We start from the raw sequence: 14,109 nt of genomic DNA, 5'->3' as shown, positions 1-14,109 counted from the left end.
AGTGGTCAGGGGCTCTGCCTTCACAACAAACAGGGAGGATTAGCTTTGCTGCATCGCAGGAAACAGTTCACTTTAGGTCTCGTGTCAGCTGCTTTTAAGAAAAGGAGACACCGGGAGAAACTCTCAGCCGTATTAAAGAGATGCTTTAAGACGGTGCATCTAAATTATTTGGCCTGACTGCAGGAGAGCGTGCTCGTATGGGTAAAGACTTGCGGTGATATTTCAGGGATAGAGTGCTGCACCTGACTGACTTGTTTTGAATCCAATCGTACACAGCGGGGGACCAACCTGGCAGCTGAAAACCTCTCCTGTTTCTGTTCTTATTTGGATGATTGAAAACAAAACAAGCAGAGAAACTTTACGGATGTCTGCAGGCACATATATTTTTCCATCAATGTCAAAACGCCGGATTTCTTCGCCCTGCCCTTCTCTATGTATCAATTTGAGCCTTTTCCTCAGTTGTGCTTGCTAAAATAGCTTCCATTTGTCTTTTTGTGTTTCCTCCACTTCAAGGAACAACACTAAGGAGTCTTAAAATTTCCATACTCCAGTCGGAGTGTGAACCCATCCGAGTTTAATGCTTCCTGACCGGCCTTTTCTGTCCTTCAGGAGATTTCTGTGTCTCGTCGTGAATGCTTTATATGCACATGTAAGAGCGCGCCGCACGGGGCCACCTTGACAGGACTATCACAAAGTCCACTTCCTGCACATGTAAACTAAGCCTTTCTAATCAAATGACATGTCACAGTTTATATCCTATGGTGATGGAACAGACCGAGCCGATCCATCGAGGGATTTGCGTTGTGAAGCCTGATCACGGGGCTGAGGACCGGCCTTCCTTGAGCTCTTTGCCTTTTTTCTTCAGAGGAATAGAAAGAATGATGGAATAAGTCAATGAGGACGGGAGATGGGACCAGTTGTTTAACCTTGCAGACATCACTTAAAGAACTCCCTCTCCTTCTCAGCTTCAATCCAGACTTTAAGCACGAGGAGTCCAGCGCCACTTTTCATCTTATTAGTGCCCTTTCTGAGACGGCGCTCCGTCCCTGAAAGATAATAACGGAGGTGGTAGAGAGAGATGAAAAACAAAGGGCTGTGACAGTGAGGGAGCATTAATACTACATATGCCACAGCTCAGGCAGACCTACTCTTAAATATGCCATCTTCACCTTTCTTTTATAAAGCAAATTTTACCATAAAAGCCAATAAAGCGTTCCAGCAGTGGGCTTCACTTTAGAGCCGTTTTTTTTTTTTTTTACAGCCACTTGGAGAAATAAGAGCGAGAAGTTTCTGGCATTAGATGAAAAGAAGTGCTCCGTTTTATTCTCAGTGGACCTTTCATTGTCGGGGTAAGTGCCGGGCACTGACGCCAATAGGAAAAATATCAGTCTACTTCGGTGCCAGTCTGATATCTTGTCTGATCGGGTCACTCTGCTGCAGAGGAGTCGAGTCACAGAAATCCATGCTTAAAGAGCTCGGTGTCATAAACACACACTGCAGTCGATCGGATGAGCCCGGTATGGCCCGAGAAGCAAAATACTGCAAAGTCATTTAAGTCCAAATAATACACTAATGATTTTTCATTTGAGGGTTGGTTCAAGTAAATTACAATTATCCAGGCCATGAAATGCTTGTAGTATAGTTTGCCCACATTATTAGTTTTCACATATTAAAGCCGAAAGTTTCTGCCGCAGCCACAAATCAACGAATGTAACATCATACGTCATCAATGTGTCTTCATCAGAGGACCTCACTTAAAACTTTGATCTGTCAAAGATATGTTAAATACTGACTGGACGGCGCTTACGTAGCGCTTTTCTAGTCTTCCAACCACTCAAAGCTACTTTTACACTACATGTCACACTGATGGCAAAGGCCTAAGTGCAAATCTCTACTCAGGATCTATGCATTCAAACACAGAAGACGACGCCTTCGGGAGTTCAGCGTCTCGCCCAAGCACACTTCGACGCGTGACTGTAGCAGTCAGGGATCGAACTCCCACCCTTCTGATTGAGAGACGACCGACTGAGCTGTACTTATAGCACGTTTTTCAAGTCTTCCGACCACTCAAAGCACTTTTACACTCGCACATGGCAAATCTCCAATCATACACCAATGGCGATGCCTTCAGGAGCAGTTTGGGTGTGTCAGTGTCTTGTCCAAGAACACTCCAACATGTGACTGGCTGGGATTGAACCCCCAACCTTCCGATTGAGGGAGGACCCACTCTGCCACTAAGCCACAGCCGCCCATAGAATCTACAGAAATGATTAAAAGCAGACTTTAGTTTAACTTTTGTAACCCTGGTTTGTTCTATGGGTTTTACACACACACACACACACCAAACAGTAATAATACATCCAAATAAAGGCACAGCAAGCTCAACAGTCAGATGGTCATACTGAGAGTTAAAGAGCAAATGTGTTAGAAAGACTAGCTACAACTTCAGTAGGGCAGACACATGAGTGCGATACTATTAGAAAAGATGAGACCCAAGGCGTTTTCTTTGTTATCTATAGTAACATTACGGTTTGACTCCCCTTCAGTGTGTTAGAAAGCTCAACTGATATCACAGAACCTGAGCGTTCCCAGATGGACTAGTCGTACACGAGAAGGCTAATTAAGATCTAGATTGTGTTATATACATTTTTTTAATTGCACTTGCATATTAAAGTGGATCTATACACAACGAAACATTCTGCAACAAGCGTCTCCATTACACCTAAATATTTTATAGAGTCACAGGGCCTCTGGGGGGGTAATAAGCTTTACTCTGAGACAGGCCGCTGAAATCGGGAGGGAGATGTTCCCCGACTTTTTACAAACTTTGGCCACTTGAGAGCGAATTCCAAACTTAAGCTTCTTTATGCATAAAAGACCCAAAGTCTATCCCCTTACAGCTTAGGGACGGGACTATAGGAGCAGCAGCAGCAGCGGCGGCGGCGGCGGCGGGGCTACAACGGGCAGGAAGAAAATACTCTGCAGTAGGCGTTGAGAAGAAAGCAAGAACTGATGTGATCTCTGTGTCCTTGACATATTTCAGAAAAGTATGTTTTGCAGTCACACTGTCCATTTATGCTTGAAAGAGCAAGGTGCAATTTAGCCACAAACCATAATGTACATTCCTTTGTGGTAGGTCGATTCAGAGGCGACTTTTAGGCCGCTGTCTCCTTCAAAGCCTTTGTGCATCTGTTGTTGAATGTGTGCAGCTCATCTCATCAAATAAAAAAGCTCACACATCCTCAGACGGCATATTCTGGACGTTGCTCCAGATCACTTTAAAGGACAGGTAGGTGGAGAGATGAGGGAAGAGATACTGTGCTTTGTACTTATAATCCAGTTCACATCACACACGCAGGCATACACAAACTGTGTGTGGTCACTTCATCTCTCCATCTTCAGCTCTCCCTCCCTCACTATTCCCTCCTCTCATAAACATAGCTAAGCCAGTGAACTCTCCCAAGTGCTTTTTCATCATATTCTTGCGCTGTCAGGGCTGCAAAGGGCACCCGCATCTGAGAGAAGCTTCCCCATTGAGGCCTTTTTGGAATGGATTCCCTCCAAACGGCCCCTTTTCATTCTGCAGCTGCGATGGATTAGCTCTGTCATGGGTCCAGATGAGGTTTGCCTTCCTGATCTGCACGCCATGCCGAGGAAAATAAAGCCACGCCAGAGAGATAAAGACAGAGAAGGAAAAATAAAATTAAAGGGACGGGAATCGTGCCGGCGGCGCCCCAATGCTTGATGATAGAACACTTCAATATTTCATCACACAGTCATGCATGGACACACAAACACGGACAGCGGCCTGGGGAGCAACCGCCCACAGGTTTAATGTAGCCATGTGTGAAATGGCGAGAGCCACACAACAGCACTCTCCGAATTAACCATTGGAGGGAGAAACAGAGGAGGGTCATGGCTGAACGGGCACATCATGTTCACTTAATTCTCACTCATGGGGATAGCGAGCGCTAAGGACAGGAGCGCCGCGGTAAGGAGCGTGTAACGTACGACCGCACCTCTGCGTTACGATAATCTACTCTTTCACACTTTCCAAGGCATCGTCTTAATCTCAGTTGGACAATTTCGATGGACGCCAATGGCAACCAACACCGTGAAGATGAGCAACAGATGAGTCAAAGGAGCAACATGGCCGCCTGCAAGGATTAGATAACCATTCCACCCTTTACAGCTTTCGTGCAGATTCCATTACACTCATGCGCCCATTGTGCATCAGTGACCAATCAGAAACATATTGGCGCTTATGATGGCGACAACACACATAAAGTGATTGGCTTGATTTTTCTCCTCAGGCCCGCCACAACCTTTTTCTGTTTGTGTTGGGACGGATCAGATCGCCCTCCGACGTCGCAGAGGTCTTCAATCTACAACTGCAATCACAGTCGCCCTAATTGTCAATAAATCCACCGTAACTCCAGACGTGTTGGTCTGCATTATGTCTTTCATTACATAAGATGTATTCAATACCAGGCTGTTCATGGCACGGCACGTCTTATTTGCATCTCTGTATCACTGCGAGGAATATGCTAATACCATTTTTCTCTCTCTCCTCTCCTTCAGCTTGTATGCCAGAGTGCCCATACACTAGTTTCACAAGGTTATGATGCTTCAGTGGCCCCGGCGACTGTGAACTGTCACAAGCAATCAGTTATGATGGAGCCCTTGTTTCTGCACAGACATGCAGCTTTGGCGGGGCTCTGCTAGCGACTGCTTTCTTTTGAAAGAGGCCAGAAACGTGCGGATCAATCTGCTCGGTCGGCAGACGGGAGAGCTGGAGGCTGGAAGCCCTGTCGCACTGTGATCCAATATTTACTAGTTTGGAGAGAGAATCGTGACACTCCCTGTTGATGTTTTGTATTCATCACAACAACGCCCTGATGTCCTCTCCGTTTTTTGACAGGAAATATGCTCCATCACGCACATTCAAAGGGAAATCAAATGAATAAACAGCCGATAACACCATCCGAGGAAACCGACAGAATTAGACACCACATAGGTGCCAACTAATGCATTTCTGTGGGCTCTTCTGAAACAGTGAAAGGCTCAAAAATGTTCCTTCCATAAGCTCTCTGACCTTGGTTAGGACAATGCAGTCAGCAGCTCCTCTAAGGAAGAGTTCCCTCTTTTTTTTCTTCTGGACCCAGTGAAGCCAGGCCGATGCAGCAACTTCCGATGAGGCACGATGCGGATGTGCTATTCCAGCTCAAGTAGGGGATTACTGATTCAGTGATTATGGGTATTGTAGAGGAGTCTAGTGAATGGCCAATAGCTAGCTGAGTGTGACTGCAACGGCTGCGGGAACATAGCTGTAATGGGCTTTGTGGGAGAGATTAAATATATATAAAGAGAGAGATAGAAATGAGAAAGACAGGGAGGGGGAGTGAAAGTAAAAAATGCTGACTGCAGTGTCAGAGATCTTTACAAGTGATAAGTTAAAAGAAAAAAGAAGCTCTTTCTTTCTCTTTCTTTGCCTCCCTCTCCTCTCTGCCTTTTCACAACTGGTGCATAAAGGTAAATGACATTTTAGGAATGAAAAATAATCTCCATCCCACTCTCCTTGAGAGGTTTTGCTCATTGAGAAAACAAAATGGAAAGCAGCCATCACATGGAGCTGAGCTGCTGGCAGACGTATCCCCGATGCACCTGAGATGAATAGTTCACAATAGCAGCCCGCCCCCCCTGTTCATTTGACTTAAAATGCGCCACATGTTCAGGCTTTTTCTTATCATAACCAGTTTTTCCTCACACAGAGCACAGCCACCGATGTGTCTCATGCAGCACTCGCGTTCTGCGTGTCTCCTCCTGTGCGGTCCCTCACACTGTTTATCGCTGCTTTTTATATGGTCAGCCGGCTCCTCTTGTTCATCACAACGCAGCGCCGATATCATCTTCAATAACAGAACACAGACTTAGCCTGTCATTGTTGACTTACAGTTCAGAAACCGCCCCATTATTTGAACAGTGGTGAACAGATGTGCGGGGCCTGGATGGGCTGTCATGTTGCATCATGTCTGCTGAGAAAGAAGAGGCCTTACATTCATGGCTTTGCCATAAAGCGCACATGTGGGTCAGATTATTCTGTAACCTATTCTTGGTTGGCTGGTTAATGGTTGCATCGGGGTTTTTATTGCTCAGCTGTGGCTTATATTGTTTTTATAGTTTGCCAAACGCAGAGCTACTGCAGTATGCATCATATAAAAAGCCTCAGTTATCATGTTAATACAATACTGCAGCATATACAGGGACTGTGTGTGTGTGTGAAACGACTGCAGGCTGAACTGTAGGGTGATATCAGGATGCCACAACAGTCCGTCCATAATCCTTTCACCTTAATCCCTCTTCACACTTGCAATTCATCACATTTACCCCCCAAAATTGAGCAGTTAGATAAAAGAAATCAATAAGAAATTCTAAGTTCCCAACAGGTCTAAACACACCACGGAAGATTGATGACTGTCAGGGCTAGAGCGATCTGTAGAAGCACTGATGTAAATCTCTAACGTGATTTTCTGATCTTCCACGTAAAAAGTCTTTCCGTCCCGACCCCTATATGCGCGCTTTTTTATAATCCAAGGCTGCGGAAAAAGCCGGTGTTTGTGAAAGATATATGGAGATTCGGAGCCGCCACATCAGCGAGGGAGGAAAAGCTGTTGTTTTATCAAACAACATCTGCCAGCAACATTGATTCCAAGACAAATAACACTCCGACAGCAACACTTCTCCTCAGGTTGGGTTTAAGAGGATCTTTTGATATACTGATTAAAAATTCATTGTGTTGAATCTGCCTTGGAGTGTGTTCTATGTTTTCTGCATCTCATTACAGCTTAAGCTGCGCGCCCGCCTTTAGAATAAATAAATAGATAAATAAAAAACACATCAGAGGGCATCTCATGGGCAGAAAATTAGGTCAAAATAACGTTCCCTTCGGAGGTTTGGCCTCAGCTTTTTGTGGGTGTGCTGCATGAAAAAAAGCTTTAACCTCACGTGACCACAACCAACTGCATCAGTGATGGTAATCATGCCAGCAAGGCAGGATAAGTTGTGAGTATTGCATCAGGACTAAACTTATAAAAGCATGCAGGGATTTAAATGTCGCATTTGTAGCAACTAAACGTATCTGTTTCACTTTAGCAGCAGTTTTACAAAAAATAACTCTTGTAGACGTTTTAAGCTGAAGTCAGATCACAACACAAGACTGCATCCGACAAAAGCTCCACCCTGTCTCTGCCTCATCACAACGAAGCTGTCAATCATCCTCCCTCTGCTGACGTCCCCGCTCCCCTCTCAGCGGCCCTGCAGTTCCCGGAGCGTGTAACCTCATCCAGCACCATCACTGTACCGCTCATCTGACTGAGACCTACATCCAGTCACCTCAACGGGCCTCTGAGACCGCCTGGCATGCTGGCCTCAAAAACCACATCGTCACGTCACCGCGCGGTGGCTCGTGTTTCTCTCACAGGCTTTTGCACAGTCATGGCGCTAATGGAATACACTCCATGCTGCTTATTCTTTGCATTTGACAGAAATCCTCCCCTGGATATATTTCAAAAACGGCCTTTCCCAAAATCTTTTCTTCTATTTGCACAAAGAGACACAGGGTGAGCCAGCAATGTCTTCACCATGACCTTTACTTTGAAGGAATGATGGAGTGTGTCATGGGAGATGTAGTACCAAAAAGCCAGATTTACTCAGTAACAAATGTGAAGAGGGAGACGGGATGTGTCTGTCGATGCATGTGTGACTGCGAACGCCTACAGTGTGTTTGTGTGTGACTGTGCATATGTGCACACACATGCATGCATATGCACATGCTATAAACAAACCCCCATCTGTGCCTCCAACACAGCTGGACTACGATGCCATGTCCCGGTACAACCCCCCATCGCCTGGAGAAGTCTCTTACTCACACTCGCTCACACTCTCCAAACAAGAAGCCTCTAAAACGTTCTTTAATCAAATTAATTCTCCTCTCGCTTTCTCTTACCGCAGCCTTCGCAGTTCCCCTCACCACTCTCGTCCCCCTCTTTTTTTCCCAGCTTCCCTTGTTTCCCTGGTCACACCTTTCAGGCTGAGTTACAGCCTGCAAGGCGCAGAAGTGTGGCACTACTACAATCACCTGAGGAGCTTCTCCCGACCAGAGCCTGTCTCTGTCAGGCCACGCGCCGCGAAAACATGTCTCCCTGTCGCTTTGTTTACCATCTATTCACACTGCACCAACAACTACATCCCCAAAAGCTACACTCAAGAATACAAGGGAGGCTTTGGTAAGGGCCCTTTGTTTGTGCTTCACAACATATGCCATTTGCCACTTCTGCTCAGTCATAGCGAGGGCCGCCGGTCACTGTTGGTGTTTCAGGGCAACAAACACAGAGCTAGCACTCCCTGGGTGGGCGTAAAGGTCAGTGAAGAAGATGTTTCTAAGGATGTGGTGTGCCTCAACAACAATTTGGCTTCTGCAATTCATTAGTGAATGTTTTGACAATCCTAAACAATGAGTTTGCTAACCCACATTCACCTAATTTCAAGCATATGCAGCTGAATGAAACAACTGGCTCCACCCAGGTACAGACGGTTAACCACAATGATATTGTTTAAACATTACCACAAAGTATGTCAGTACTTCAAACTAACCATTCTAGCATATACTTGTTTGATTTGCCAAGATTTAGAAGAGAAGATTGAGACTACCCTATTTTCAACACAGTAACCATGTAGCTACAGCTAACGGCAGGTTAGCTTAGTTTAGCACAAAGACTTGAAGCAGGGGGAAACAGCTAGCCTGGCTCTGTCCAAAGGTAACAAACTGCCTTCCAGCACCTACTTAGCTCATTTATTTTTTATACTTTGTTTTATCTGTAAAAAAACAAAGTGTGTAAATGAAATCGCAAGATTTAAAAGGGATTATGTACCAGACTAATTCTTGGCTGGGATGCTAACTTCCTAGAGTTTCTGCTGCTTAGCTGGCAACTTGTTCTGGCCAACAAAATATTCTGTACCACCAATAAAACAGCTTTTTCCCTCAAATTGTTGTTTTTAAACCATCCAGTTTTTGTATGGATTAAATAAATTGGACCCAAAGTGTTAATAAGTGAGCTTTAACGGCGCTGTTAGCAAGTTTTAGCTCTCTTTCTAGCCACCAGTCTAGCTGTTACCACCTGTTCCCAGTCTTTGTGCTCTGCTAGGCTAACTGGATGCTAGCTCCAGCTTCACATGAGAGTGGTATCAATCTTACCGTTCAATTCACAGGAAGAATATCAAACTTTAACCTCATCTTCTCCTTAATTACATCGGGACACATTCAGCTAAGGGTCGCTCTGCTTTTATCTTTTGTTCCCCGATGTTCTTGTCTTTGAAAATGAAAAAAAAAAGCAATTATAAAGGCTCTTGTTTCATCCTATGTTTTTTCCCATACTCTTGGAGCAGAGCAGGTTCGTCTACAGTAGCCAGCGGCATCAGGAGACGGTGGCTGAACAGTGCAGCCAAAGAAGCATCTGCTACAGCCAGGTTTTAAAGACCTGGAGGATTCAATAAAAGAGGGGTAGGCTCATGTAAAAGGGCTGGCCGAGGGGACACAGACCATTAGCTTAATGACAGGATGAGGAATGAGGAATAGGGAAATGAGATTCAAAAGCCAAGCATTGCAAGATTTGCCTTTAACAGGAATCAAGGCGAGTAATCTAATAAATAGCGTGGCGGGGAGAGGAGAGGCGGAGGGGGGCTTGATGTTTTTTTCCCCTCAGGTAAGGGAAGGAGACGAAGAAGAGTAAACAGCAGAGAAAAAAGGATGGCAGTGTCATTAAGTTGGCTAGCCGTGACCATCAGGAACATTAATGCTGTCTGCTTTGCTTTCTTCAAACTGGTACCCTCTGCTTTGAACTACTCCGGTCCTCTCTGTGAGCATACCTGACTCCCACCTTCCAGAGCCATTATGGACCCCGCACCGGTAATTACGCATTTCACAATTTCTGATGTCACTTCAAAGCAACAACAGTCTTTTGCCTCCAAAGGACTCACCAAGCCTGAGCAGTACAAAGCTGAGCCTGAAGGATTACTGAAGCCACACATTGTTTTGCTGGCGGTCACTAATTCAATTAATGGCATACGGAGTTAAAGTGACTTGAAAGAACGGGTTCTGACAGAAGACGGTGCCTTCATCGTACCCAAGGACTTCCATATTTTGTTCCTTTAAAGCTTATTCTCTTTTATGTTAATTTGAAGGATGTACAGCAAGCAAGAGTCAGAGTGTAGGCCTGCTGAGGTGTATGTGCCTGCACACACGAGTCCACACAAAACAAATGCTGTCATTTCAAAAAATCTGCGAGGCCTTCAGCAGCCACCTCACATCTTCATCAAAGCAACAGAACCTGCCTCAAAATAGATTCAGTCCCCAAACCCGCATAAATGCCACTTTCATAAAATCCTAGTTCACATTGCTGCATCATAAAAAAGTGTGTTATTGCTGACAAAGGAGTGAGTCATCCACATGGGGCTATTGATGACAAAGTAAATTTGAATGTCCACTAAATAATTGTGACAGCTTGCAGAACAAACAACAGCGCTGACAAATGTAAAACTCTGAACACAGGAGGTCTTCACTCACCAGAGGCAAAGCCTCAAAGGCCTGGAAGTCAGCAGATAAGTGATATTTAATAACTGTCATCTCTATTTTGTTCGCTACATTGGGAGAGACAATCTGAGGTGCTTGTGGACTGTTGTGAGCTCAGCATGAGCTGTCTGCCGTTTGCGAGCTCAGCTTGACAGGAGTCTCAGGGCACTAGCTTGAAAAAAGGCTCTGATCGTACATTACACAAATCAGATTGGAGAGGAAACTGCAGCTCGGTGTGTTTTTAAAAGCTGCTTTTGTTCAAACGTTGTTGATTATTTTACGATTAAGTGGAGGACTTTTAGTTAGTTAAGTATGAAAGCTCCCCCAGAACAAAAGAGCAGATTATTAACACGTACATCAAAGCAGGGGGGATGCTTTAACCAAACACGATAATGGCATTTGACTATCGCTCTCCCGTTTTTGAATTATTGAACACGGGTGTCTTTGCATCATTAAAAGCTCAGGTTTTCTTGTATGTGAAGTTTAAGCTCGTCCAGAGACAGTTCTCTTGACGGAGATGCTGAGACGTGGCAGCAAGAAAGAAGAAACGGGGCCACCGCTCCCACAGGAGCCCCTTCCTCTCACTAAAGCTCTGTCTGCCCATGAATTTAATTAGATTCTGATATCAAGCTTTTTCCTCCTATGCTTCCCTTCCTCTTCAACATGCGTGAAATTGCACGGCACTATCTATTATTTATTCACTCTCATTTGCTTATTGTTTCTTGTGGATGCCTTCGTTAGGGCGCTTGCTGCTCTGCTGCCTCTGATATGACGCTCCTCTTCATCTCCCTCACCGCTCAGACCCACCTCCTCTGCAGGTCTGAGCCCGACTCATTTGCCGGGGGTTGGCTGAGGAGCTATGGATTCCCCCCCCCCCCCCCCTTTCACCCAATGACAGCACGGTGAGGTGCTATGAGGGCTGGGTGCTAATGAGCTGACTCTGCAATGCTGGGGGAGACGCTCTGTTGTAGCACGGGGAGGGGAGCGAGGGGACGGAGCAGGCGGGGATGCTCTGGCACAGGGAGAGTCAGAAGGGGCCATTATGAGCGTGCCACGACAGGGTTAGTGGGACTCGAACACAGCGCTCAGACAGAGCTGTGCTTCTCCAAAGCCACTCAGCCAAACTGGACTCATCATATAAAGTGACGTTGCAAAATGGCATCATGAACTCTTATTCCTCTGCTCGTGTCCACTCGGTTTCTGCAGATTACAAAGAACTGCAGCCAAGAGGGGGTACGGAATAAGAGGGGTATCTGCTGGATCAGGGACTGCACCAGTGGCACCATGGGATGGACCAAAATTACATTATAACACCCACAATGCATTGGGAAAAATGAAGTGTTGTTTATATATGTGTTGTCTATATTCATCGCAAGACTCAAGTTATAAATCCCAATGTTTGCCTCCAATTTTGCTCCTTAATACGACATCTGAACTCCTCCAGGACGTAGTCTGTGAGGGTTGGTGTAACTGGCTGCTTTATCGTGTCAAGGCCGGCATGTAAACAGCATGTTGACAGGGGAACTTATTTTACATTTGCTGTTTATGTATTTGTAAAACATCACCTCTGTCGAACTCAAAGTCAGACAGAAATGCAGGACAAATGGCAACAAAGCTGTGATTTCCTACCGTGGTTAGTATCAGTGAAGTGTTCCTGTAAAACACACATCCTGTGGTATAAAACCAAAGGGAATGATGTGGGATGTATTGAGGAAGACCACTGTTACATTATATTTACACATGTGTCTATAATCCATTGAGACTTTCTGCAGCAGAGTGCAGCAGGATGAACTTGACTGCCTCCCCGGATTGAGATGTAGCCTCTATAAGCTCCACGTAGCTACCGGATGAGTTGGACATAAATAATTCTGCTCATCCTGCGTGGACAGAAGTGGAGGGAATGTGGACATGACTGAAATAGCAGCACACTTACACGCATGGGTGACCGAGAAGCTGTTGGACGACTCGAGGTTGTCGACGTTGTAGTTGAGGTGGAAAGGCTTTTCAGTGGTGTTTTGGTTGGTGTTGTAGAGTTGGACAGCGAACCTGAACGCGCTGTGCTCCTGCACCGTGGAACGCATGAACAGTCCCCCTTAAAGACAGGAAACAACAAGATCAGACAGTGATTTGAAGCAGAATCTGTGCTTTTTAAGCTGCTGTCAGCTCTGAATCTCATTTTAAGCAGTGGGGAACAACTCTATACGTCCCGGTGTGACACAAAGGAGGCTGCCTGCTATTTGAAAGAAGAACATGCATTTCTGACGGTGCGCCTGTCTAACTCTTCAGATCGAGCAGGAGAACTGACCGCCTCCTTTTTACTTATTTTACACTACACTTATTCTCTCAGCTGATGATAACAATGACACACTTAACACAACATGTAGCTTTAATGTACACATTTTGCTGGAAACAGCGGCTTCAGGAGGTTTGTAGCATCCGGAAAATCAAGTTATTCATTGCGCAGAGCTCCGCGCTCCGTCCGGATCTCTCCGATATAAAACTGCAATCTTGCATTTCATTTCTCCTCAAAAAACCAAACCTAAATGCAGCCTTTTAACAGATTGAAACACTTACCGATATTTATCTGATTGGGAAATCCTGCGGAAGATCTGTCAAAGAGCCACAGTAGAAACAAAACCACGCGTTGTGCCATTTTCTCCGACCTATCTGTTCAACTCCTCAAAAGGGTCTGTCTGAGCAGATTCATATGTTCTGGATGGAAGCCGGGCGCGATGGAAATCCAGCGGAAAGATGATGGTCGCTCACAGTGCACCAATTAGGTTCATTGAGGTGCAGCCCAGCTGCAGAGCAACTAAGAGAGAGAGCGAGAGGGGAGGGAGAGAGAGAGAGAGAGAAAGAAAGGAAGGGGAGGGGTGGGCTGATGGGGGTGATCTGAACTCCGATTGGACCCCGTCGCCGCGTGCCAGTGTTGGTCAAACTTGATCTGACGTTAAATTAAAAAAACGTCAGCCCGCTGGATTATAGGACAGCTCGGAATACGCGCTGCACTTGTCAATATTAGCCTCCTGTAAGCCGAATCAATAGAAACACTGCAATCTCAGGTGGCCAATGACTCCGAATGAACGGCCGGGCCACTTCCAGATGCTGCGGTATCGCCAGGATCTGGCGGAGAGGCGGCGTGTGCGCACCATGTGAGGCGAACATGGACAGATGAGGGCATTTTCCACAGTGGGAACATGTGTGAAAAGTTTGCGTCCATGTTGTGTCTATTTCATTGATTCTGCGGTCTAACGTTGTCCGTCTTTACCTGCTGCCTGGACGAGAAAAGAAATAACTGATTAAAAGTTAAAAACCCATAAAGCCTGAGCGCGCACACACACACACATACGCACGTGTTAATGAGGGAGAAGGGAAATAAGGACACACAGCCAACAGAGCTGTCTATGGTGCTGAAAGTGCCTGAGCTGAACTCTTCCTGTATTTTCTATTAATCCGCCATAAATTCTAAACCTATATATAAA

General features: G+C 45.6%; 1 protein-coding gene across 2 annotated transcripts in view; it reads right to left on the bottom strand.

Moving 5' to 3' along the window:
• LOC138598552 (glutamate receptor 3) overlaps positions 1 to 13,389 on the bottom strand; it is an 89,908-nt gene extending 76,519 nt beyond the window's left edge. For both annotated transcript variants that reach the window (XM_069670349.1, XM_069670350.1), the window contains exons 1-2: positions 13,202 to 13,389; positions 12,561 to 12,719 (exon numbers count right to left, since the gene is read on the bottom strand). In XM_069670349.1, coding sequence (XP_069526450.1) covers positions 12,561 to 12,719; positions 13,202 to 13,280 — 238 coding nt within the window. In that variant the 5' untranslated portion in view covers positions 13,281 to 13,389. The remainder of the gene's footprint in view (positions 1 to 12,560; positions 12,720 to 13,201) is intronic.
• Between the last annotated feature and the right edge of the window lie 720 nt (positions 13,390 to 14,109).

This window comes from Semicossyphus pulcher, unplaced genomic scaffold (genome assembly GCF_022749685.1).
Source record: "Semicossyphus pulcher isolate SPU_LCO1_2020_fin unplaced genomic scaffold, fSemPul1.0.p SCAF_2, whole genome shotgun sequence".
NCBI lineage: Eukaryota > Metazoa > Chordata > Actinopteri > Labriformes > Labridae > Semicossyphus > Semicossyphus pulcher.
This window is presented reverse-complemented; position numbering and strand designations above follow the sequence as displayed.